Source organism: Aulonocara stuartgranti (assembly GCF_965226115.1).
Source record: "Aulonocara stuartgranti genome assembly, chromosome: 8".
Lineage (NCBI taxonomy): Eukaryota > Metazoa > Chordata > Actinopteri > Cichliformes > Cichlidae > Aulonocara > Aulonocara stuartgranti.
The window spans coordinates 9,842,631-9,869,892 of NC_138959.1; the positions used below are offsets into that span (position 1 = coordinate 9,842,631).

General features: G+C 41.2%; 1 protein-coding gene across 3 annotated transcripts in view; it reads right to left on the reverse strand.

Moving 5' to 3' along the window:
- Positions 1-10,744: 10,744 nt before the first annotated feature.
- ppm1bb (protein phosphatase, Mg2+/Mn2+ dependent, 1Bb) overlaps positions 10,745-27,262 on the reverse strand; it is a 28,161-nt gene continuing 11,643 nt past the window's right edge. For 2 of the 3 annotated variants that reach the window (XM_082543525.1, XM_082543526.1), the window contains exons 2-6: positions 22,015-22,857; positions 20,535-20,652; positions 19,662-19,773; positions 17,647-17,704; positions 12,779-15,444 (exon numbers count right to left, since the gene is read on the reverse strand). In XM_082543525.1, the coding sequence (XP_082399651.1) occupies positions 15,109-15,444; positions 17,647-17,704; positions 19,662-19,773; positions 20,535-20,652; positions 22,015-22,845 (1,455 nt within the window). In that variant the 5' untranslated portion in view covers positions 22,846-22,857 and the 3' untranslated portion in view covers positions 12,779-15,108. Of the gene's footprint in view, positions 12,032-12,778; positions 15,445-17,646; positions 17,705-19,661; positions 19,774-20,534; positions 20,653-22,014; positions 22,858-27,262 lie in introns of those variants that run through there. The other variant, XM_082543527.1, reaches the window with a different exon arrangement.

Below are 27,262 nucleotides of genomic sequence, written 5' to 3' on the forward strand. Positions count from 1 at the left end.
CCTTTCTGTCTGAAGTTTAGTCTTCAACAAGTGAAATGCATCCTCAACTGCGTTAAGATCAGGTGACTGACTTGGCCATTCAAGAATTTTCCACTTCTTTACTTTAATGGACTCCTGGGTTTCCTTGGCTGTATGTTTTGGGCCTTTGTCCATCTGTATTACAGGGAGTGCAGAATTATTAGGCAAGTTGTATTTTTGAGGAATAATTTTATTATTGAACAACAACCATGTTCTCAATGAACCCAAAAAACTCATTAATATCAAAGCTGAATGTTTGTGGAAGTAGTTTTTAGTTTGTTTTTAGTTTTAGTTATTTTAGGGGGATATCTGTGTGTGCAGGTGACTATTACTGTCCATAATTATTGGGCAACTTAACAAAAAACAAATATATACCCATTACAATTATTTATTTTTACCAGTGAAACCAATATAACATCTCCACATTCACAAATATACATTTCTGACATTCGAAAAAAAAACCCAAAAACAAATCAGCGACCAATATAGCCACCTTTCTTTGCAAGGACACTCAAGCCTGCCATCCATGGATTCTGTCAGTGTTTTGATCTGTTCACCATCAACATTGCGTGCAGCAGCAACCACAGCCTCCCAGACACTGTTCAGAGAGGTGTACTGTTTTCCCTCCTTGTAAATCTCACATTTGATGATGGACCACAGGTTCTCAATGGGGTTCAGATCAGGTGAACAAGGAGGCCATGTCATTAGTTTTTCTTCTTTTATACCCTTTCTTGCCAGCCACGCTGTGGAGTACTTGGACGCGTGTGATGGAGCATTGTCCTGCATGAAAATCATGTTTTTCTTGAAGGATGCAGACTTCTTCCTGTACCACTGCTTGAAGAAGGCGTCTTCCAGAAACTGGCAGTAGGACTGGGAGTTGAGCTTGACTCCATCCTCAACCCGAAAAGGCCCCACAAGCTCATCTTTGATGATACCAGCCCAAACCAGTACTCCACCTCCACCTTGCTGGCGTCTGAGTCGGACTGGAGCTCTCTGCCCTTTACCAATCCAGCCACGGGCCCATCCATCTGGCCCATCAAGACTCACTCTCATGTCATCAGTCCATAAAACCTTAGAAAAATCAGTCTTGAGATATTTCTTGGCCCAGTCTTGACGTTTCAGCTTGTGTGTCTTGTTCAGTGGTGGTCGTCTTTCAGCCTTTCTTACCTTGGCCATGTCTCTGAGTATTGCACACCTTGTGCTTTTGGGCACTCCAGTGATGTTGCAGCTCTGAAATATGGCCAAACTGGTGGCAAGTGGCATCTTGGCAGCTGCACGCTTGACTTTTCTCAGTTCATGGGCAGTTATTTGGCGCCTTGGTTTTTTCACACGCTTCTTGCGACCCTGTTGACTATTTTGAATGAAACGCTTGATTGTTCGATGATCACGCTTCAGAAGCTTTGCAATTTTGAGACTGCTGCATCCCTCTTAATTGGTAGTAGGCTTTCGAGCCTATACAGCATGGAGTAAGACAACATGCATGAAGAGGATGATGTGGACAAAATACTCATTTGCCTAATAATTCTGCACTCCCTGTATAAATACCAATCAGTTTGACTGCATGTAGCTGGATTTGAGCAGACAGCATGTCTCTGAAGACCTCGGAATTCTGTCCTGCTTCTGTCCTGTCTGTCCATCATCAATAAACACTAGTGTCCCAGTGCCACTGGCAGCCATGCACACCCAAGCCATCACACTGCCCCTGCTGTGTTTTACAGATGATGATGTGATGTGCTACACTTTGGAGCCGTTCCCCACCTTCTCTGTACTTTTTTCTTGCCATCATTCTGACAGAGGTTGATCTTGGTTTCATCTGCCCAAAAGAATGTTTTTCCAGAACTGTGCTGGCTTTTTTAGATGTTTTTTTTTTTCTTTTTTAGCAAAGTCCAAACTAGCTTTTCTATGAGTGGCTTGCACCTTGCAGTGGACCCTCTGTATTTACTTTCATGAAGTCTTTTCTTCATTGTAGATTCGATATTGATGCGCCTCACTCCTGGAGAGTATTGTTCACTTGGTTGGCTGTTGTGAAGGCATTTTTCCTCACCATGGAAATTATTCTGCGATCATCACCAGTCTTTTTGTGTTGCTGACTTCATCGGTACTTTCTTTCTTTCTTTCTCAGGATGTACCAAACTGTAGGTTTCCCCAGTCCTAATATTGTCGCAGTTTCTCAGATGCGTTTTTCTTTTTGCAGGTTAAGGTTGGCTTGTATCACCTGCATGGAGAGCTCCTTTGACTGCATGTTGTCCGTTCACAGCAAAATCTTCTAAATGCAAGCAACACACCTCAAATCAACTCCAGGCCTTTTATCTGCTTAGTTGATAATGACATGACAAAGGAATTGCCCACACCTGCCCATGAAATTGTCCAATTACTTTTGTAATGTAATAAATTTTTAAGGAGCTGAAACTCTTAAACCCTTCATCCAATTTGAATGCAGATACCCTCAAATGAAAGCTGATATTCTACACATTATGTCCATGTAGATTTTTTTATATATATACAGGCAAGCAAAACAAAACTTGTGTCAGTGTCCAAAAATATATCTAAATGCCGAAACAAGTGAGGACGTTTGTGTGTCACACAAACACACACAGATGCTCGCAAATACGCACTGAAATGTGACAGATCGTGTGACAGACTTTAAAACACAAACACCTCACTTATAGATGAATAAACAAAATAATCAGATAATTTAACTAACAATGCTTGCTAGGATGCTTTAGGACAGCTGGTCCAGATGTAAAGCCAATAATTACATCATTATCCTGTGTTATGTTAGTGTCATCTCACCACTGGCAGTGCTTTCAATTAATAGCTTGAACGAGATAAACACAGCAGCGACCTGACAAACAAACACTTGCGGCCAAAAATACAAACAGCTGGCTGGAACCTGAACAAACAGCTGGCTCCTAGGCTTCTCAAGGCAGAGACACACGGTACACGTGCAGATGTAGTGACACACACGGATAGCCACACAGAGCTAATGCATTAACACCCTCCAGCTAGACATATTCATGCAAAGTCGGCAGGAGAGGGAAATGAAACCATATATCAAAGGAAACGAAATGAGGAGAATGAGTTACATTAAGATTTTTCCTTCATCTGTAGATTTTTTTTTTCCTGCAGAAAGTTTTTGTGTAACTCAGAGAAAGTTAATCTGCCTGCAGCACTTTTAGTAAATCTGGCACAGAAAGGGAAGGAGTATATCACTCAATGCTTTATACATTTAAAGATGACTTATTGACAGGCTTAGATGCCAACCTGTGATCACGCAGGCCTAAGATTATTTATTGATCAGTCTTCGAATGAATGAATGTAATTATTGTGTCTTGAATAAAACAACAATGCTAACCCACAAGCAATTAAACTGTTTGAGCAACTGAAATGTCTGAGTGGGATCATTTATGATCCAATTATACTGTATTTTATGCATAGTAATGCTTTAATAGCCTATCATTGTACCTGCAGTTGTGCTCAATAGTTTACATAAACTAAGCATGAGCATGAATATAATTTCTCTTAAGGACTTCTTTGAACTGCTTTTTTTCAGGGTGAAATTATTGTACAACATGTATCTTTAATAACTTTAGCAAACAAGAATTAGATGCAGAAGTTTTAAATCCACAGAAGGTTGACATACATATTTCACAAGATGATAAAGCTCCATAAACAACTAGCATAAAACAGGCCTGAATCTTTGACAGTAATGCACGGCTTTTCGCCTTTTGATTGCGGCTGACCTGAGGTATGTGTCTCCGAATCTGGCAATAAAGAGGAAAATGCAGTCGGACTATTAGCCGGGTGGTAGGAATAAATGTTGTAGGAGTTAGAGGAAGCTAAAGCCTGATGAAACAGAATGAGTGAAAGGTGGAGGGGAGGGGTTACTCAGAAATATGGAGGTAAAGGGAGGGAGGCAACAGTCTGGTGTGGTTGGGGGTAATCTGGTCTAATCTGCTGGATGTTAACCTATCTGAGCAGCAAGAGCCAGATTATCCCTCTAACAATGGCCACGCGTTCATCTGCTAAATTACTTCACTCAAAATCATATGCTGAGACACACAAACACACACACAAAGGTTCAGGGAGCTGTGTGTAAATGATGTTTCACAGTGTGTGCAAATTGGTCTTATTTGGGCTCTCATTGGGTACTAAATCAGCAGGCCACCATTACTCTCGCTCAAGGTTACCGCATCAAGCAGAAAACCCTTTACAATGAATAGACAAGAGTGGGTGGAAGGAGAACTCAAGTGAAAGTACCAGGAGTGGGTGAAAAGGGAAAAAAATAAGTAAAAGAAATGGAGACCTAAGAGTGCAGAGTTCGAAGAAATACCACTAGCATCTCCCTCTCTGCTAAGAAAACAATTCATCTGTTGGTTTTTCATCTGGCACAAGTTGTTCTGAGTGTCAGGGTCAACCAGGTCAGGTGATCTTGAACTGAAAAGCGCACAACAACCACTAGCATCACTGCAGAGGAAGACATAAACACGGTGCTTGGATAGCTGCAGAAATATATGATATAAATACTGTGACACAAGGCAGTTGCTTACATATACACCCTGTATATTGAGTTTCTAAAGCAGCTTCGACTTTATAACAGCTACAGGTCAAAGGTCGCACATCCAGAAGCTCTGATGTTTTCACAGAAGTATCAGCTTATTAATAGAACAGATAGAAAATAGAAAATAAGAACATGGCAGAATGAAAGAATAGAGCCTATGACCAAAATCAGGAAGCTAATACGTTTAGACTTCATATGAAAGATGGGTGTATCTTTAGCATCTGAAAAGTGAAGCCAAGCAGGCTGTGACTCCTTTGGGTGCAGAAATATGAAGGCTATATGAAAGTCTACAAACATCACATTCATTTTGTAAATTATAGATTCCATTAGAGTAAAATAGAAAAGCTGAAGATAGCTCGGGCCCCGCCAGGTAGGGGGTGGTCCCAGAGGAAGAAGCAGAGTCATCCAGGCCAGTGGAAGGCGGATGGCCACGGCGGGGGGCCTGGGCCAGCACCACCTGATCATCCAGAGGAACATTTGCTGGTTTAAGTCTGTCAATGGAAACAACCTCCTGCCAACCCCCAAAGTCCAAAAGGAAATGCTTTCGGCCCGGTTGAATAACCCTAAATGGGCCGTCATACAGTGGACGCAGGGGAGGCCTATGAGTGTCGTGCCTGATGAAAACAAACTGCGAAGAGTCCAACGACCTCGGAACAAAGGTGTCGGGCAGACAATGGTGCACTGGGCCAGGAACAGAAAACGACTCTTGGGGGACGGAGAGAAAGCACAGAGGGACCGAAGCACGGGGGCAGGCTCCTGGGCAAGTTCAACCGGGGAAACCCCAAGGTCTTCGTTAACGGTGCAGCACAACCCCAGTAAAACCCACGGAAGGCGGTCAACCCAGTTACCATCCATAAGAGAATTACGGAGCGTGGCCTTAACCGACCAGTGGAAACGCTCGCACATCCCGTTGGCCTGCGGGTGGTACGCAGTGGTTCGATGGACCTTGACCACCAGGCCATCAGCCACGGCAGACCAAAGCCCCGAAACAAACTGGGGGCTCCTGTCTGAGGTGATGTCCGAGGGGGGACCAAAACACGAAACCCACATTGACAAAAATGCCCTGGCCACCGCTGCTGCTGTAGTGGACACAAGAGGCACTGCTTCGGACCAGCGGGTTGTGCGGTCCACTACAGTCAAAACGTACGTGAAACCTTGTGACTGCGGCAGAGGACCAACCAGAACCACATGGATATGATCAAAACGCCTCCCTGGAACGTGGAAGGATTCGAGGGGCGCCTGCGTGTGCCTATGAATCTTAGCGCGTTGGCATGGGATGCACGCCACTGCCCAGTCTTTCACTGATTTACGAAGGCCCGGCCAAACGAACCTAGAGCTGACCAGCTTGACCGAGGCCCGGACGCCTGGATGAGAGAGGGCGTGTACTCAGTCAAAAAGGGGAACTACAGGACGTGGACGGCCGGTGGAAACATCACAAAGCAGGCTAGGCCCGCCGTTCCACTCTGGTCTGTCCTCCAGTACAAGGCCCATTTGCACAGACCGAAGGGCAAGGATGTCCGGGTCGGCACGCTGGTCAGCGGCCATAGCGTCAGAGTCTGTGCCAACATAAGTGCACGGGACAGACAGTCAACCATCAGTCAACCTTCTGTAAACTCAGAAATGTCTGCCAACTGGTGCTGCTGGTGCGCGCGTGCATGATTTAACATATTTTACAGAAAAAGAGACAAATGATATTATCAGTATTCTAAGACTAATTTCTCCATTTCACAATTTAACTGTACTTTTTTTAGGCATTGGCCACGTTATGTAGTGGGTGTTATGTAGAAAGCACAAAAAACACCTCAAATAGAACCACAAATGATTATCTTATATACTGTAGTTATCTTGTCCAATGGAAAAACAGTATTTTTACAGACAAAAATAAATCTTTTTATTGGTACCATCGACTTGTTCTGCTCTGAATGACCTTCTACTTTTGATAATTTAAGTATAATTTTGAATGCTATGGATTATTAGGACCGCTGCCTAAACATAAAGAAAACTGTTCTCAGTAAAGTTCTCATTGGTAAAGATTACTATGTGTGAACCAATGAAGTGGAATAAATTTGTCATCTGTAGTGTCACCCTACTGGCATAGACCCCCCCCCCCCCCCCCCAAAAAAAAAAACAAACAAACAAAAACAAAACAAAACAGAGAGCAGAGAGAAAAAAAGAGAGAGAGAAGAATTTGTATTTCTGAGAAAACAAATTAAAGTGAAAGAGATTAACATTGAACCGAACAGGGCTCCACAAACACAATGTTAACAGGTCAGTGTCTGTCTATTGTTTTGTCCTATCAGGCTTAAAGTGGATTCACCGGGTGAATCAGTGAGAGAGCGCGTGCTGTACCCCACATCACCAAATTAAATTTACCCCTTTTACCCCTCCCAAAACACACATACGCACCGACTTCATAATGTATTTGGATCACTAATTCACAAACGCACACATGTTCTGCAATCCCATAATCCCACTCCAGATTGGGAACACCTTTAAGATACAATGTGATTATGATTAGGGATTATGATCAAATTATGACAGAGTGACAGATTAGACAGGGTAGCGTGCGTGTGTCGGGGAGGTGTGGTGCTGTCAAGGCGGACATTTTTGATAAAGCGTGTGCTATTACGCGTCTTATGTTCTATCACATAGATACTGTTAGATTGTAGATGCTCATAATAAACATGGCCAGGATTTTAAATACTGAGGTCGGCCTATGTGAAAGTAATCCCTGTGAGCCAAAAGCTCATGCTTTAGCCTGCTCTGAGTGCTCAGTCTGACAATGCTTTGCAGTCTCTGAGCCACAGACTTTGAACTGTTGAAGGAAAATGGAGAGAACCCATGCCGACATGGGGTGAACATACAAACTCCACACAGAAAAAGCCTGGCCAAACCCAGAACCTTCTTGCTGTGAGACAATAGTGCCTACTTTTACCCGTATAACTAAAGTAGTCGCGTCTGTACTTGATAGACGTCAGAGGTCAAATTTCACAACAGCAGCATTGAGCTACCAGTAATTTAGCATCTTGCCTAAAGACTTAAGCTTCATGTTGAGTTATGGACGTTAAGCACGGAAGCAGAACTCTTGGTACAAAAGGTAAAGTTAATAACCAACCATCCTGATACCTATTATCAGGGTTTGTTGAGCCAGCAATTGCAAAGAAAACCTGGCTATGCCTCACTTGCTTTGTAGTACCAACCCTACTGAAAGAAACTGAATCTGAAGGAAATGTGACGCCAAACAAGCTTTGATGTTTGAAAACAGGCAACCGGTTTCTTAATGCCTGAGTCGCGTCTGTTTATAAAGTGAAAGTGTGCTCCAAACATCAACAGATTACACATATACCGACAGTCTGCACAAGGCCACACACAAGTACACAGCATTAAAAAAAAAATCATTCTCACTTCCAGCTGGTTAAAAATCCATCAAACAGCATTACATCCTTCAAATCCTGGATTCTCTCCATTGGCTTTGTATGCCTTATACAACTGAGTTTCAGAATTTGCTGCTTGGTTTTAAAGCACATTAAAGACAGGTCCCAAGCTAGGACTAAGACTGACTTCATATGAGCCAGCTCAGGAGATCAGGGAAGATGCACAGGAAAGAAGGCGAGGCACCGACTAGGGAGAAAAATAACTGAGGAGAATTTTCACTTCAGACCCAGCCACACACTTGGACAAAACCTGGTTCATCCCAAGGACCAAACTCCCAAACACAAGCTAAAGTGCTCAGTGCTCTACACTGGAGAAACCAAAAGCCAAACAGCTACTCCACAAATGCATGGCACAACATAGAAGAGCCACCTCGACAGGACGAGGCTCGTCTGTACATCAGCATCTAAAAGGACAAAGGTCACTCTTACGAGGATGCCAATGTTCACGTTTTGGACAGAGAAGACAGATGGTTTCAAAGAGGAGTGAAAGAAACTATCATCTTTGAACAGCAGGGGTGGCTTATGATACTGTTTGCTACCTAACAATGCAGTTTTAAGATCCCGTCCTAGGCGCCTCAACCCCCATTCAGATCTTGTGTCAGGTGATCTCAATGGGTCACATAATAGGGTGATGCAATGGCTTCACCCGAAACCTCTGCTGATAAGGACCCATGCCTTTTATCACACCTTGGCTCATGTGGTGAGTCACATGATCAATAGTGGGTCAACAACCCTCTAAAGGGACAATTCCCACTTGGCTTAAATACCTGGGATTCTCCACCGTTTGGTACTGAAGAAGCTTTTTGGATGAGAGGTGAAACATCTCAAGAAACTTAAAGACGTTCAGTTGCTTTCTTTCCAAGTTCCTTAGAATTATCATAGGTGGTATGATGATGCTCCCACAGTCCAAGGACATAGATATTTGGTTAATTGGTGCTTCTTAATTGGTTGTAGTTGTGAATGGTTTTCTGTCTCTCTGCATTAGCCTTGAAAGTCTGGGACCTATCCAGTGCTGCAAAGTAAGCTGATTGTGTCTAATGTGACAATAGCACCTTAGAGCTCTGAAACTTTAAACTGCATGCATTTAAACATTAAAGATTACCCATAGCCTAATAGGAGAGGTGGAAATCGCTTCAGTTTGTCACCAGATCAAAGCATAGTAGATAGTTATTGTTGGTGATAAGTAGGTTACAAATGCAACAGATCAGTTGTCTAATGTTTGTTCTAGCAGCTGCAAATCCAGAAGTGGAAAAGAGACAAGACAAGATTAGGACTGAGTATACAAACATTTATACTGAAGACATACAAATTCCATCGGCAATGACGCAGTTTGCTCTGTTCTAACTTTTCTGTGGCGTTATAAAAAGGTTGTATAATCTACAGTATGCAAGTCGTGGTCAGAGGTTTACATACACTCATCATGGGCATGCATGTCATAGCAATTTTAACAATTTCTTTGAACTGCTCTTTTCCCGAGGATTGCACATCTTTAATGACTTTAAAAACAAGAACTGAGTGCACAAGTCGAGATTTTCTCTAATCCACACATGGTCTAAAATATCCCCACGGGCTCAAATATATACATGCGCTCACCTTTTTAGTATGACTACAACTGGTAGTTTCTTTTTGCCAGCATAAAAAAGATCAGTTGGACAGTGGTCATTAAAATGACCAACTCTCAGAACAATTCAAAAGTCCAAAGGAGCTCAGTGAAGATCTAAAGAGAACTGTGACATATTGGGAAGGTCACTTTAACAAGGTGTGGATGAAAACCCAAACTGTCATGGTTGGGTTGTACAGGAACCAGTGAGGCTCAAATCTGCAAAAAAAAAAAAAGGAAACTGCAGAAACACCAGTGTCACTATCCACAGTGAAGTGAGTGTTACATCATCATGGACTGAGTACCAATCTGCTTCAAAATCAGCACCCTCAACCTCGACTGAAATTTGGAGCTGTCCTCATGGACAAAGCAAATGCCTTCTGGAGAAAAGTTTCACAATTTGAGTAATAAAGATTGAGCTATTTGTCCACAGTGATAGAAAGCATGTTTGGAGGATAAAGTGAGGCGTTCAGACCTAAGAAAATTGCACCAACTGTCAAGCATGGTCGTGGTAATATCATGCTCTGGGGCTGCTTTCCTGATTGTGGTACTGTTACATGGCAAAGAGGATGGAATGATGGAGGACTACCTTCAACCAAAATATGTCTGGTTGAAGTGCAGCTTGCTAAGAGACATTTAACCAAATGTTAGTTTAGATATGTACTTGTGTACCCAAATCTTGTTTTTTTTTAAAGTAGCTACAGATTTATGCTATGTAAGCGTTCCACCCCCCCCGAAAAGTTCAAAGAAAGCCTTAAAAGTCCAAAAGTACCAAGACATTCATTCCTATACTGAGTGTATATGAACACTTAAAACATTCTGTAAATAGCTTTAGGCTTAATATGCCTAATTCAATGATTAAATCCATTTTAAACACTTTTTATATGCCGTCTTTTTATTGTTATTTAAAAGGACAACAGCATTTTGTGCAATGCTTTCTTTAGCTTCCCCATTTCTCTAATTTTACAGTTTTAAGCACAAATGTCCAGCTCTGACAAATTCAGCATTTTCTGTCAAACCACTTCCTACATACTAGTTTTACTCTGGCGGTACACAAATGTTATTTCTACACACAACTCAAGACTCAAAGTGATGTGACTTCAGTTAGTGATTCACGCAGCCACCACAGGATCCTTGGCAGGTATTTTATTTCATATATAGACGCTTTCTGTAATCAAATGTGAGTGCAATCAAACAACAGCAATACAAACATTACCAATGCAGTCTGAGAACCAAGAACAGGGTTAAAACAGGGAGTTCACTCACTCTACACAGCGAGCAGCTAGTAACCTCATGGACAACATCCAAAACAAAGGAGAGAAAAAAACAAGGACAGTCTGCTGTCATGTGCACCTCCAACCGTCATGGTGGGGAGGAAGACTGAGGAGACTACTGAACTGCCTCCACCCCTTCTCCCCAATCCAAACCATCAACCGCGACGCCATGAGTCCAACTTGCCCGCGGCTCTTCAGTGATAACCTCCCATTTCCCCATCATGATTATCATTGTCATCAACCTAACAAAAACAAGAAAAATAAAATCCAAATCATCTCTGCTTTTCAAACCTCAGGAGCCTATCAGTGTCCAGAGGTCCCTCAGGTTTAGTCCATCTCAACCAATGGCTGTCCATCCAGGTCGATTAGAAAAACCACGTAGCTGTACATGTAGAACCAAAGTCCTCATGCAGTGCCCTGCGAAGGTGGCACATCACATACGTGCACAGGTGGAAGAGGGGAGGGGGTGTGGGGGGTTTATGGTTTAGAGTGTCAGTGTGAGATAGAGGGAGTGTGTGTGTGTGTGTGTTTGTGTCTTTTAAGAGGGAAGAAGCAAATGTGTTAGGTGTTTATCAGACCTAGGAGCACAAAAAAAAGTCCAGGAGACGAAGAATTACATACAAAGTCTTTATCCACCATTTGTCTCCTCTTGGCCCTCCTCGAAACACTCTCACACACAAACACTCTCGCATACACACAAACGAACACGCACCACACACACACGATAGGTCCTCATGTCATTGTGAAGTCAGGCATCAACATTCAAGAAAAGAAAACAAAAACAAAAACACCTCAATGGTAAAAATCATCTCTACCATCACAATGCTTCAGTTCATAAAATATTTTTTCAGAGAAGTGATTCAGGTTTTTCCTCCAGGTTTAAAGCAGTATGCGTGTGTGTAGTAGTTGTCTTCGTCATCGTCTTTGTCCCACTGCTGCAAACACACACACACACACACACACACACACACAACCAACATACGCACACTCACGCGCTCCAGCACACACCACGTGTCCTCTTTTAGTGGAGAAAGACATGGCGCAATGGAGAGACACTCCTCCTCCCCGAGTGGACGCACGGATCACCAGGAGGAGACGGGGTTTCTTGCCGCAGCTACCAAGGGTCATCCAGGTCACCGGCACTCTGGGTGAGGAAAGAAAAGGAAGAGAGGTGTGCCAGAGTTGTTATTGTCAAGTCTATCATTGTATGTAGTAATTAAACTGCTCCAGAAGCCTTAAATAATGGCAAACCTTTAAACCTCACTGTCCCCCTCCCCTCCCCCCTTTTTTAATATATTCAAATTGAATGGCTAATGGTGGAAAGCCGTTATATTCCCCTGCACAACCAGAACCTCTGATGACTCACCTTGCGGAGAATCACGAGGCCAGCTGTCAGACTGAAAAACAGGGGAGGAATGGAGAGAATGGAGTCCCTATAGTCTACATGGCTTCCTCTCGCTCCTCGCTCAGTTTGAGTTTTCAAACCTGAGAGCTGCTTTTGTTTTAAAGGAGACAACTCTTTAAAATGTCTTCAAGCAGCCGAGACGAGGTCAAGGCTCGAGCTAACAGCTGACAGAGGAGAGCAAGGAAGCTTCAGCAGTTTCCGAATACTTCACAGCCTACACAGACACATACACAACACAATAAACGGAGTAAAGGTCTACTAAAAGTGTCAGGGAACAGTCCTGTATCAAATGTCACCATGTTGCATTGGGATTGGAATGCTTAATCATGAAAAACAATCACTTCTGAATGGAAAAATGTCAACTTTGAACCCCTGATCTGCAAGATGACTGATTTGGTACAGGGCCTAAACGAAAAATAGAAAAAAATAAACCCCAAGACATAAATACATACAGTTAGTTTACAGTGAGACACTTGACACAAATCATTGCATTATACCTCAAATCCTTTTTATTTCTTATTTGCAGAACTAACCTGTTCCACACAACCACATAGAAATCATAGAAATACAGCTCATACATACAGGCGCGAGCACGCACACACACGCACGTACGCCGTTTAGCATTACCTCCCCTCTGATAGTTAAGTGCTTTAGATATTGAAAAGGTAAGTGCAGCGCATGCATTACCAGAATACAGGGCTTGTACAGACTCACAATAACCTCCATCTACCTGAATAAGAATAAACCCTGCAGGTCAAGCAGTCAGTTTCAATATATCTTTTACATCGAGGTAAGTGTTTAAGATTGACTCGATCTGTACAGGCAATGGCACAACCTGTGAGGAATATAATATGCTGCAATGTGGGTTTTTAAACAAAAGCTAAAAAGGACTCTTGGAAAACCTTGATTATTAATAATACCCTGAACTGAATACAGACAGAGAGCCATCGCACATGAAACATATCAACTGTAGTCCGAGTGTAATTCACCACAGGTGAACAGTATGACATCAGCCGTCCCACCGATATGTATACGTATCACTTTTGTAAGGTAAGATCGAGAAGGCAGGAATACTTGTGGTCGCCATCCCACATGGTGTGCTACCTTTAGACTGACAGAACTGATGTAATCAAAGCAGAGGAGTCCCAATGTCACCCATGTCCTAATCTTATCAGCAGTTACCAGTTTTTACAGTTTGCCTTTCACTGATCGATGCAGTGAAAAGCAGCTTTGGAAAAACTGCCAACAATAGGTTTGCAACATAGACTGTAAACAAAAGATAGCCACCATTATCTCGCCCGTTGGTTAGTGAGTTTTTACTGTTTTTGTATTCAAACTGGATTACAGAAGCGAGAAGGTAGACCCACCCTAAAGCATACACTGGTTTATCCACATTTTTGACCTGAATTGGGACCAAAATTTACAAAATGAGCATAATTTTGTATTACATATGACTTGAAACTACAAATTGAGACCATAAAGCCTCCACGGAGTCATATAGCAATAAGTAGGAGTGCATTTTTAAATGTATAGAACAGGAGTCGCTCTCCCCTGCTGGGAATTAGAAGGAATCCAGGTTTATGGCACTTCTACATACTTTACTTTTCAGACCCGGAACTACGTTCATCTTTTATATACAGTCTATGGTTCCACAGGTTATACTAATTAACGCTAACGTTCTGTTAGTAAGGCCCACGTTTCCAGTTTAAAATACTAGTGCTAAGCTGTGAACACGCCATCCAATCAAACAGCTGTTAGTACAAATGTAGGTCGCATCATACAATGTAGTGCTTAGCATTTTAAGATAATGTGGCTATGCGCGTGTTGCTGTAAAAACATAACAAAACAAACAAAAACACCTCAGTGCATGACTAAACATTTTTAGGGAGAACTATAATTGCTGCTCTGGCACCAAAATTTTATCCACTTAATAACTTTGCTTTCTACTGTTCAAAGAGCCTGAGTCTGAACATTTACACCCCCACCGCACTCTACCCCACCAACAACAGTATCAAGCGATTTATTATTTTTTATGTAATCATGTGGAAGCTGCAAAGACTTAATTTGCATCCAGACTGGTTTGAACAACCTACCATCGCTGAGCAGCTGATGGACTGTGTAACTGTCAAGTATCGCAAGCAATCAGAAACACACGTTTCAGTAGTGATTACTGGGCTCTTGCTCGGTCACTCAAACTCATGCAGACACACACATAAACACACATACAAAAACACAAGAAGAGTGTGTTTTGAGTCTGTAGATGGAGTAGGCCTGGAGACAGTGCAAAAGGTTGCACAGCTGCAGTTCAGAATGTCTCCTCGTGTTTTCTTTGTCAGTTCCTCCACTGTATGAAGGTGTGGGGGTGAGGCTTAAGGGTGGGAGTGAGGGTGGGGTCAGCCAGAAGCAAATACTGATAAATGTAAGCCATAGAGTGCAATGTTCACTTTGGCTTCACTAGCCACTTTTGCTTGTTATATTTTTATTTTGTTTACCATGAAAATTAGTTAATAAATCTGCTTCTGTGATCAAGTTTAAGTTTGGGAATCCAAGCCAAAGTGGTCAGAAGAAACAAAAAGGAAGAAAAATCAAAGAGTCCACATCTAAGGTATATAGATATATATATGTATGTCTCAGATACAGAACTTGAATGGACAGAAAAGCCCTTTTTGTTGTTCCTAATGAATTATTCAAATACAAAGCTGGACGTGGCCATTCAAGTTCTGCGATGAAGGACAGAGGAGGAGAGGTCATAGCACATCTCACTAGAGCTCTGGGATAGGATGGATGAGAGGGTGGTTGGGTATACAGGCAGGTGGTCAGTCAGAGGAGGGATCAGACTTTGGGATGGGCTCGTCTTGGCTGGCCTCCAGCTCTGCAATGGCGGGTGAGGGCGGGGGCGAAGGGGGAGAGGGAGGGGAGGCGGGTTCGTCCTGGTTGTCACAGTCGTCGGTCGTCCTCCTTCTCTCCCCTGCTCTCTCAACAGCACTCTCCCCCCGCAGATGGTAGGTAGCGAGGGACTCCTCCAACACCGAGCGGTACTGCCCCCGGTGGTGCATGCGGAACTGCCGAAGAGCCTCCAGCAGATGAGCTGCCGTGCTGCCACCTCCCTCCTCACTCTCCTCCTCCTCCTCCTCCTCTCCCCCCGCACAGGCCTGAGGTGACACGCCAGGGTCAGACTCTGCAGGCACGCTCCATTGTCAAACACACACCAGCACACACATATATATATATTTATATACACACGCGCACACACACACATATCACCTTACAATCAGCGGCACATCACACACACAGACATCTACCACACAACAGCATCACAGCATCAAGAGACATACTTGCACCAGACGGACAGGCCCATGCAAACGCTACCTCTGACCCTCTGACCAACAGTCCTTTGTGAGATTTGCTGTGTAGTGTAACGAGGGGAGGGGGAATTCATCAGTACCCACAAGCCCAAAGAAAAGAGCCTGCAAGGCTAGACTCCACTGACATTAATACAACAAATACACCCATGCATTTATGCACACACTTCTTCACATTCACCCTGGTGGGCCGTTCAAGACCTGACACTGATCTCGTCTTCAGAATGAAGATGTTTGTAAAAACGCCTGCAGCCTTCCTTAAAAGATGCTGGATGTGGGATTCTCTGCTCTAACATCATATCCATTTCCTGCAGTATAAACAGAGTGCTGAAGTTTAAAACGTTTCCAGTTGCTGTTATATTATTTGCAGCTGTAAATACTTCATACCATTTCTTTTTATTTATCTCTTAATAGTGACGGTGCGGTGTTACATATCGTAAATTACCCGAAAAAAAAAAAAAATCAGCCCAGTTGTATGATTTAATTTGATTGTCTGCAATAACATTAAAACATTTATTTATAGAAGGTGCTAAGAAAAAAAATCTGTGACTCTGCCCTTAAAAACAAACAAACAAACAAAACAAAAAACTTTTGTGCTATCCAGATTAGATGGCTTTGTGGAAGTCCCTATCTGACCAAATCATTGTGGTTAAAGGTGCAAAATGAGCCAAAATTAAAAAATGACAACTTAAATCTGAGGTGGGTTTTAATTTTTTAAAGAACATTAGGATCACATCCCATATAAATGTGCTTGAATAGACAAATCAATATTTTTGAGCAGAATCATGATGCCGAGGGAGTGTTAACATTTAATTCAACTTAATTTACATAATCTTTGGCTTGAGATTTCTTAGACAAACACAGCGAGCACAATGCAGCATGGGTACTTTAATTATTGGGTAATTAAAGCACAGATGATCCTGACATTGTTTTCGTAAGCCGTGTGCATACCCGTTCTATGTAACAGAAGAATAATATCTCTAATCTTATTTTTTATTTACACCGATTTCCACATAGTCAAAAAGACATGAGACAGAAAACAGTAAGAAAGCCTAAGGCCTCTCTGGGATCGATACGGCTGTTGGGAGGATTTCTGCAAAATTTAGACACAGATTTGAATTATATTTTTACAAGATGTGAGGCTAGGCCTAGCTTAAAATTAGAATTTTGGATTTCGATCTATGAATTTTTTGCAGGGATTTTTTAACATTGTGAGAAAGATCAAAAACTGGACATTTCAGGCAGTATGTTCACAAATAAATATCTGATTGAAGACCTTATCTTGAATTTTAGGAAAGTATCAAAACCAAATCTGGGTTCAAATATCTTTCTAGATCTAATCACTCAGTGCTTTGCAGAAGTATGGCTTCCCGATGAGGTGAATAAAACTTTTTTTTAAATGTCCTCCAAGCATTTGTTTAAGTGCACACACTGAGTATATGAAACAGAGGAACGAGAATCCACCTTAAATAAGCTGTGACTACCGAGTATATCAGTAACACGAAGTAAATATTTAATGTAACAAATAAAGCTAGCAGGTTCTTTTGAATGACTTTCTGCTGCTAGGTTTCCAAACACAAAAAACCCCCCAAACGTGCATTTTTCAAGCATTAACTATATGAAATCAATGGTTTAAAGGATATGCGCTCGCTGCTGAGAGGTTCAATAGGTTTATCGAGGTCTTATTATACATCCCATTTCGATGATAAATGTGAAATAGAAACAGACGCTTGGAGCTTCAGTGCTTTTCAACGTGGAATGCAGTCAACTGAGGCTCCCTGAACCTGTCAAGGTTATTCCGTTTATTCTATCCTCCGCCCTCTTTCACACTTATATCACATTCATTTTCTCTCGCTCTCACACATACATACAGCGGCACACAGAAAGAGTGTCCTTGTCTGGGCTGGTGTTTGTTTATGAGGTTATGTTGAGGCAGGGTGAAAGGCTGAAGAGGTGAAGGGCGGGGAAGAGTTCACAGACAGGTTAACTCACCCCTTCTTCTTCTCTGTGAGGGTTCAGCCTGTTGTACACAGCCTCGATCACACTCCGCCTGCAAACACACAAACAACACATAGTTTCCTGCTTAGAGGAGACAAACAGTACCGACATAATGCAGCTTCTGTTCGCTCTCAGTAAATGTATATTGATTGAGGACTTAATGGAGCTAAAAGCGACTTTGTCAATTTTAGAGAATTCACCATTCATGCATATGACACTCTGTAATCTCTTCATTCATGTGTGCAGTCAGTTAATGTTGTGTTTTCTGCATGTGTTGGCTTTTTAATGTTTATCCAAAGTTGTTGTGGATGCAACTAAAGGATGCAGACACTTGCGTTTCTCAGTGTTTTATCGTCATCAAATCTTGAAAGGCTTTTCTTGTATAACTGGATAAATCCCAAACATAAACAATATATACACTTTTGAATTTGATGAAAAAAATCAAAACTTTTCACATCTTTAATCAACCCAGACTATTTTAACTTGTGGGTCATTATATACATCTAATGCTCTCCTAGTAAGACATGTTGCTAAAAACACATCAAACAGATTGACTGCTTATAAACCCAAAGAGCCAGATTTACAAGATGGGGCAAATTAGCATGAGATGGGAGAGGAAAGTTCTGCAAGTGTTATACTAACAAGGTGCTAGTTCATAAGCAAAGATGCAGCCAATTTATTTCAATAATGACTAACACCATCCATCGACAGCACAAATTAGCGGGTCAGAAATGAGCAGGCGCAATAAGGGAGTGCGTATTCAACCTACTAAAGTAATACAATGTAAGAACAGGTTTTATCTCTGTGTTTAACGACACAACTCGAGCGTCACTTTAGACCAATGAGCAGTTAAATAAGAATTGTTGCTTTTTTGACGTAAAGGCGGAGTCTTCAGTTACAAATTGTTGGGAATTTTAGGTGGATAAATGGCATCTTTGAATATATAAGGTGGCGTATGGGACTGATTCTGTGAAGCGCTGCATTATAAAAAAATACTGGCACCTATGGTATATACTTGAAAATCCTAGGGGACTGACCTCTAACCTTGAGGTCTAGGTTACTGGGAATTTAACTTGTTTGAGATTTTTTGTAGCTGCACCTATGGGATGAATTAAAAATCATCCCATACAACATTTTCAGACAACCTGACCTCTGGCTTGACGTTGACGTCACTGAGATTCGAACTCAAAGAGAGATTTTTAATGGTAATAATTTGAAAATCTTACGCTCCCCATTCCCAAGTTATTGCATTCACAAGCTTAGGTGTTCATTCGGCCTGTCGAGGCGACGACAAAACCATTGTCATGAGCCATTTTGGCTGAAGGGTAAAAACGATTCCACCTTCTAAACCTGAAATGTGTTTAACATTAACCAGTAGGATGTGCAATATAAGAATACAAAACCTTACTTTCTGGCAGAGCTGCCTGACCCCTGTGTTAATAAAGTTTCTGTTACTGTGCCATGTATATAAAAACGTGTTTTTTACCTGCATGATGTGTGATGGTGCAGGTAATCGAATGTATCATTTTAACTTAAATTTAAGAGCACTTTAATAGCTATATTTAATAGCTGTATTTTGACAGACATTTTAGGCTGCATGTATTAGCTATATACTAGAGAGAAGGTAAAAAAGCAGTCACAAGACTCCTCACAAGTTCTGTGAACAGATCTCTGTTAAATTCAGTTAAATGTGGTTAGATTTTGATTTTACATCAACAATACCAGTAATCACAAAATACCAGAAATATGGTGAGATCAGATCTAACCATGGCACTCCAAAGCATAACCCTTTACTTGCCCTTCATAACGGCGATAAGAAATGTGCTATGAAAACAAAGCTGTTTTTTGTGACTTGTGAGCGAAGGATTCAACTTCTAGTTCATCGCACAGTGTTAACATTCTGCCGATAAATTTCTATGGAATGAATCTATTCAAATTTTCAAGCCTCATAATAATAACTATATACAAGTTTTAAGTGTAGAAAGAGTAGATTTTTGTTGTATATTTACTTGCTGGCCAGGCCTCCACCAGGAGGAAGGTTCGGGATGTTCTCTGAGGCAATGCTCCTTAGGACAGATACCAGGTCAGGGACTCCAGCCTCTCCACAGTTTCCCATAAGCTCTACAGACAAATGGAAAAATGTCAAGAGCTATAATACAGAAAGTTATACACCATTTTTGGAATTTAACCACCACCTTTCTCTACAAAGGCTGAGAATTCACCCATAGTAAATCAGATAAACCCCTGCTTGCCTTCTGCTGCGGCACTCAGTAGAAGACTTCAAATATTTGTAACACCTAAAAAAGACTTATTATGTCGAAGTTATATAGACAGCACCTAAGCACTGTATGTGGCCTTGTGTGTTTCACTTAACCTTTAGAAACAGGCTCAACTATAACTAAACACTTCACAAAAACCAACCACAAGTTTCAACCGCAACATATCAGACGTGACAGTTTAAATACTAACAAGAAAGATGCTGACAGATAAATAGCAATGTTTCTCTTTTTAAACAACAGTATAAAGACTGTGCTGTTGAACACAATAATAAATACAGTACATATTCTAAATTTTGTTATTATGTTTGTGCTAGAGAAAGTTGTTTTTCTGAGCTTGCAAACTTAGCAAATTGTTTTTTAAGTGCATAACCTTGAACTTTAATTAGAAATTGTGTGTGTGTGTGTGTGTGTGTGTGGGGGGTGGGGGGGACTGAATAAGCATACTAAACTCTTCACAGCCTGGTGGTGAGTGAATGTTGGCTTTTATTGAAAGATAAAAGTAAAGAAAAGGGATGTCCTTAAAGGCAAAATAAGAATTATTGCAAACCCAAAATCATACAGTCATAGTTTGCAGGTTTGTTTGTGTGTGTTCAGAATGCTGACCCTCAACACGGGTTTCCAAGTATTTATCCAATTCCTCTTCCTTCTTCACAGCCTCCTCTGAGATCTTGGGAGCCGCAGAGAAACACACCAGCACCACACTCATATTGTCCCTGCTCCCCTGGAGAGCAAAGATTGGAGAGAGAGAATGAAGAATGCGTTTCTTTAGCTGGAGGGCCAGTGTAAAACACTACATTAATTGGCATTTATAGGACACACACAGTTCCTTGGCCTTTAACCAAATGGGTAGCCACCTTGTCATTACCTTGTAAAACTCCAATTGGTCACAGTAATGTTCTGTAAGTGTACAGTGTCTCATACATCACAAAAGCCGCTGCAGTGGAGGAAATTTATAGCAGCGTGTGGCGTACAGCAAGGTAAAAATAACCAAGGTGCTGTGCACTCACTGATTCTTGGAGTACCCAAGACACAAAATAAGTGATGCAGAGTGTAATAGTCTAATAGATTCTGCTAAAGCCATTGGATAATGAGAGAATTTAAAGCACCAGTGCATTATTCATCACATTGTCTTTCACTGTGAGACATAAAGCATTTTAAATATTTAGATGTGTATTATTTTTGTTACACTCAGCTGCAGTTGTCCATCTTTTACTTTAATATGCTATATTTGGTCTTTTTATATGGCATTAGATTTCTATTACGAAAAGTGGCAGCTGTTTCCCACAAATACACTTCACTTAGGCGAGGTGCCCAGGCATGTGAACTGCTGTCCAAGTGTTTCTGACAACTCATTTAGCACTTTAAAAAAAATCCATCAGGGGCATGACACCATCCATATACTTCTGGACAATTGTTCTCTCATATTTGGTAGTTTAATCAGTGCTAACCCCGACCTGGTCTTCTGTTTCCCAATCAATCAGAAGTTTTTATAATCCCTTATCAGATAGTCTGAGTCTAAGATTGCAGGATGAGATTCCAACAGTAGTCTTTTTTTCTGCTCTGGAGATTCCAGCATAAACCGGACGGCCACTTTAACTGGAGCCTACAGCTAGTGGAAACTCCTTCATATGCTGCTACACTGAGCTCACTGAGTCTTCAGAGTTAAACAAGGACAACCAGCTGCAATTGGAGTCAGTCTTCATTTTTCAAACAGTATTGTTTAAGATGCGTGTCTCTCTGACACCCTCAGAAATAGCTTTTGGATTTACTCTAATAACCAGATCTGCTCTGACATTTGGTATACTAGAGTAAATAGTCTTCAAATACTTTCCCACCAGAGCAAATCAGCCTTCTAAACAGATTATTACCTACACATTCACCAAGCTATTGTTGGTTTGCATGCAACAAGTAATCTTTCAGACATTTGTAACTGTGATACAGCTCGGCCCCATGGAAATACATTAAAGTAAAATTTTGCATTTAAAATCATAATCCTATCAGTAAAACTAGTCAAAACAACTCTGTTTCTGCCCACTTTCACCTTAAATGTACACCATATATGAGAAACAACTTAACAACTTACCTTATGCAAGCAGGTGTCCACCACTGAGTTACAGACCTTCTCAAGGTCGTCACACACCAGAAGTCGTGAATGGACAAACTCACACAGCTCCTCGTTGGACATGACATCCCAGATCCCATCGCACGCCAGGACTATAAACTCGTCTCCTTCGGCTACCCGCTCCAACACACATACCTCAGGCTCGGGGCTCACCAGCTGCTCCGTGGGGCCCTTACCATCCACACATTTGTAGTCGTAGTCCCCCAGGGCCCGGGACACAGCCAGGGAACCGTTTACCCTCTGGATCATGACTGAGCCGCCAGCATTCTGGATGCGCTCCTTTTCACGTGGGTTGCAGGGCTTGTGGTCTTGGGTGGAGAAGCCCACCTTGCTGTCTCGACTAAGCACAGCCCGTGAGTCACCGCAGTTAATGAAGTAGAGGTGGGTCGGGCTGAGCAACACGCATACTGCCGTTGATCCGCTGCGGTCCAGGCCCTGCCGCAGGTCTGAGAAGCTGCGCATATACTCGTCAATGTTCAGGAAGCCAGAGCGGATGCCGTCTTTCACGCCTTCCACGGAGCTGGGTCCTGAAGCAAATTCAGCCCCTCCTGACAAGATGTGCTCCAGCAGGTGACCAGAACAGTAGTTGGCCACCCGGGAGCCAGCGTGACCATCGTAGACAGCAAAGAAAGACCAGTCGGTGAGTCCATGGGGAAGACCCACCACAGCTGTGTGGGCGTCCTCCATTTCCACCCTCCAGCCTTGCATGGAGCTCAGGCCGTAACGCAGCCCATTGCCCTCACCGTGGGCACTATGTTTCTCCGTCTTCGGCTTGTCCAGGAATGCACCCATTGCTGCCTATAGCTAGAGAGTGGAAGAGAAGAAGACAACTCAGTAAACATTGCACTATAAACAGCAAAGACAAAGAAAATAGTATCTCTTGCACAAAGTCAGTAACTTTGACCACACCATAAACACCAACTTTGTAAGTTTTTGAGTTAGACCTATAGCCAGTGCTCCCACACATAGACTTTCCTATAGGTAACGACCAAGGTATGTTAGTCCAAGTAATTCTATCATGTTTCTGTATAGTAAACATTCCACTCATCCTTTCAGTTTTCTGTTTCCCTAATGACAAACTGACTAGGCAACTATTGTGGTAGTTCTCAATATCACTGAATGTCTTCTCCATAATGTCTATTGATTGGATAGACTGTTTCATTTTCATTTGGCTGTTTAGCGGATCATCTACCTCAATCTCATGAGGTAGCTTGGATAAAATGAGATGGCTACATCAGCAAGGGTGCTATAAGACCTTCTCCAAATTGCACAACACTGGACATTATATTCTTCATTTCCAGTTAATACTTGTACAGCTGCTGTTATTGTGTATATATTTATTTATATTTCTTCATACATTCTTATATAGTTCTATATTGTGTATTTTGTTGTACAGTTATTTTATTTTCAACTTTAATTTATATATTTTATCTTATTCTTTCCCAGTTAAATTTACCCTTCATTCTAATTTGTGTTGTACAGTTATTTCATTTTTAACCTTAATTTATATTTTATTCCCTCCTAGTTAAATTTACCCTTTTTAATTTTTCATATTTATTTCCTATCTTATTCCTTTTTTTTTTCTTTAGGTCACGAGCAGTTGTCCAAGCATTTCACTACATATCGTACTGTGTATGACTGTGTACGTGACAAATAAAATTTGAATTTGATTTGAACAAATCAACATGTGAACCAAAATAACTGCCCAAGATGGAGGCAGATGATCAACTGTGGTAAACACTAGCAAGAAGCCAAAAGAAGAATAAGACGATGGATTTTTGTTATAGATAATTTAAGAACGCGTTGGCACACACGTGTGCACCCTGTGAAAATAATTATTTGGACAGAGACAACTTCTTACTAATTTTGGTTCTGTGCACTACAGAGTCTACACATTATGTCCATGTACATAACTGGAACATGTTAGTGTTCAAAGATATATAGAACTAACTGTATTCCAGTTGTGTGGGAAACCCTCTGCACTGATAAACTCATTAAGTTGATGCATGTTATCATATATGAATAACTGCACATACTGACCAAAAAACTATACATTGAAGGTCTTCACGTCAGTTCCAAATTCTAAACTTTAACTCCCATGTTGTAAAATGTAATAATCCAGAATTGTTCAGACTATGCTTAGAAAACAGCAATACTGAAATAAACAATTAATGACTGCATTTATAAATCTTATTGTACACGTTTGATAAAAAGCCATTTTCAGTTCACAGATCACAACTTTGGCAGTTCTATAACAGAATAGAGATGGCACGATACCACTTTTTTATGTCCGATACCGATACCGATATCATAAATTTGGATATCTGCCGATACCGATATGAATCCGATATAGTGTTTTTTAATCAACAAAACTGTTTTTTAAATATCTTGCTGCATTTTGTATAAGTTCATACTCAAGTTTAAAACAACAACTACACTAAAGCTATTCTGTTATACCTGTATGCAAAAAAAAATATTTCATAGTTCAGCAATACTGATCAATCTAATAAACTTAAACCTACACCATCCTCCCTATTCTGGTATTTTAAAGAGTACTTAGCATATATATTAAGCAACCTAACTAATAGAGTTCCAACTCCCAGCAACAATAAAAATAAATAAATAAAAAATAGGGAACCACCCCTCACGCTCCACCTCATGATGCTTAATCGACGTAATCAACCTTAATTTGATGCAGTGTGAAAAAAAAATGCACAGAAATCAATTATTTTTCAAGAAATATTAAATAGATTCAACATCTTTCTTCAACAAAATTGCAGACTGCACAGATGGCACCTTCCCAAAGGAAAAAGTACTATAGCTTACTAGGGTATATATATTAGACTTAACAGTTACTATATACAGTAATTGACTTCTAATCATTTTACATCAAATTAAAACTTTGGGTGTCAGATAATTATTTATTAAAAGCTAGACATTTTAAATGAGAATAAGAAAGAAAAGTATGTCTTTGTGCCCCCTTTTCCCTGTTCATGCCCTATCGGCCCCCCTGGCTAAACTTTGCTAGATCCGCCCCTGCACAGTTACCAGCGTCAGCTACGTAGAAAAAGATCCTGGAGTAGAAAGTAATATTAAATACATTCTAACAATAGCTGATCAAGCTTAAACGTGCTGCTGTTGTTCAGCCGCTGGTTTCCTCTTTCTGGTGCAAAGTGGGCCAAAAGCAAACTAGAGTCACGGACTCGCGACAGAAAAGCTGATCAGCTGATCGTTAAGCAGTTTCATGATTGAAGTAGCAGCAAGAAGAGGCAGTCGTTTGTTAAGCTTAACGCAGGAATGCTTTACAAACATTCAGAGATGGACTTACACACTTGCTTTACTTCTCTCGGGATAACTTTATCGGAGATGAAATGCCAGGTTGCTAGCGAAGCTCCACATGCTATCCAGACCACCGACAGGTCCCGCATGCCACAGCCGCTCTATCACGTGACGCATACTGCTCCAACGTGCTAACGTTCTGAGGTGAGTTACGGGGTGTTGCAAGTTTTGTGAGGTGCTTTCGTGATATTTAATGGATCGGATTACATTTTTTATTTTTCTCCGATATCCGATCCAGTAATTTAGGTCAGTATCGGACCGATACCGATACGTAATATCGAATCGGTCCATCTCTATAACAGAACACAACATTCTAAAGTGAATATAATAATGTGCTTTGTACTATAAATCTCTCTAAATCACCGGTTTTTGATGTCAGTAGTTCAGTAGGTTGCTTCATACCGTGAGTACTGAAAGCTTTTAATTACTCAATGGAGGGTGAGAGCCAGAGATCCTGACAAGACAAAGATAGCTGAGGAGGAACCACAGAGTCGAGGATTACACTGTGGAAGCTTCACCCAGCACACAGAACCTCTTTCACTCTGAACACACAGTAACTAATACCATTAGTTAACTTGTTGTCGGGAAGTGGAGAGGCATTACTGAATCAGCAGGGCATAGATTCTCTGCTGCCAAGAGCTGAATTAAATCTCACTTTGAGTCGTGTTTGGTCTTTTCCTCAACATAAACCTTGTTCACTTAAAAAGAACCGCAGAACCTCTTTGTCCATGAGTTAATCACAATCAGCCTTTTAATTATTAAAGCCAGTGGCGTCAGGCGGGCAGACGTCATTAGTTCTTAACATTTCAAGGCCCTGTGTATCCACGATTTCAGGAGAGATTTTACTGCAGTGGAAAGTTAGCAAGTATGCTATGTTATGATGCAACAAATGCAGAGAAACTGTAGGACTGCTCATTAGGAAGCAATTTACTAGAAATGTACAAGCTTTTGTCATCTCTGTACCTTGCCAAGGACATTGTGTGTTGCTTTTGCAACAGCTGAGTCGGGCTCAACTTATCTGATGGAAAACCCTATACTGTTAGCACACCAGCTGTGAAAACAGCAGATTCATTTGAAGTCTATACTTTGCTAATCTATCTTTTACTAGTTTACTACCTATAAAAGGTAAATGACAGAGCATGAGAGAAACCATGCTACGTCACTACAAAGGGTCAGCAGTTATTTGAGGTTTGCTACATTACAGTACTTCAATCTTAATCGCGATTTAATGGCAAAGAATGATTAAGTGAGTTGGAAATAATGGGAAAGCTGCATTATAATGTTGTGCTGAAGACATGTCCTTCAAAGATTTTACTGCACTTAGAGTAGGGCTGTAACCCTTCTGAAACTAAGATCCAAATCACCAGACAAACAGCTGTTTGTCCCTAGTTAAATGTCCATGTTCATGAAGAAGTCATCAGACCTAACTCTGGTAACTCTTGCTGACTGTTGAAAAAATAAGCATGACCCAAAAGACAGTTGTGAAGAGTTAATACACCCCATAAATAAATCTCCAGTAATGTAGTGAAATGTCAACATAACTGACATAACTGTTCACTGTTTGTGTGTGAAAAGGTCAAATAAGTACACACACTTACACCCTTACCTAAAGGGCAAACAGAAGGGAAAAAAACTTGCATAACTGCAAATGACAGCAATACCCAAGAGAGACTCTCACATTAAGCTGAAAGTGCAAATAAAGTTGTTAAATCAACACAATTTTTGTTCTTCTGTCCATTTACTAAACGATATTTAGTTAAAGCCTTCAACATTTAATAATGATCCCCATGTCTTCATCATAACTAGGAATAAAGCCAATTAACTACTGGCACAGCACTCAGGCCAAATCCAAGGTAAACGCACTGCTATT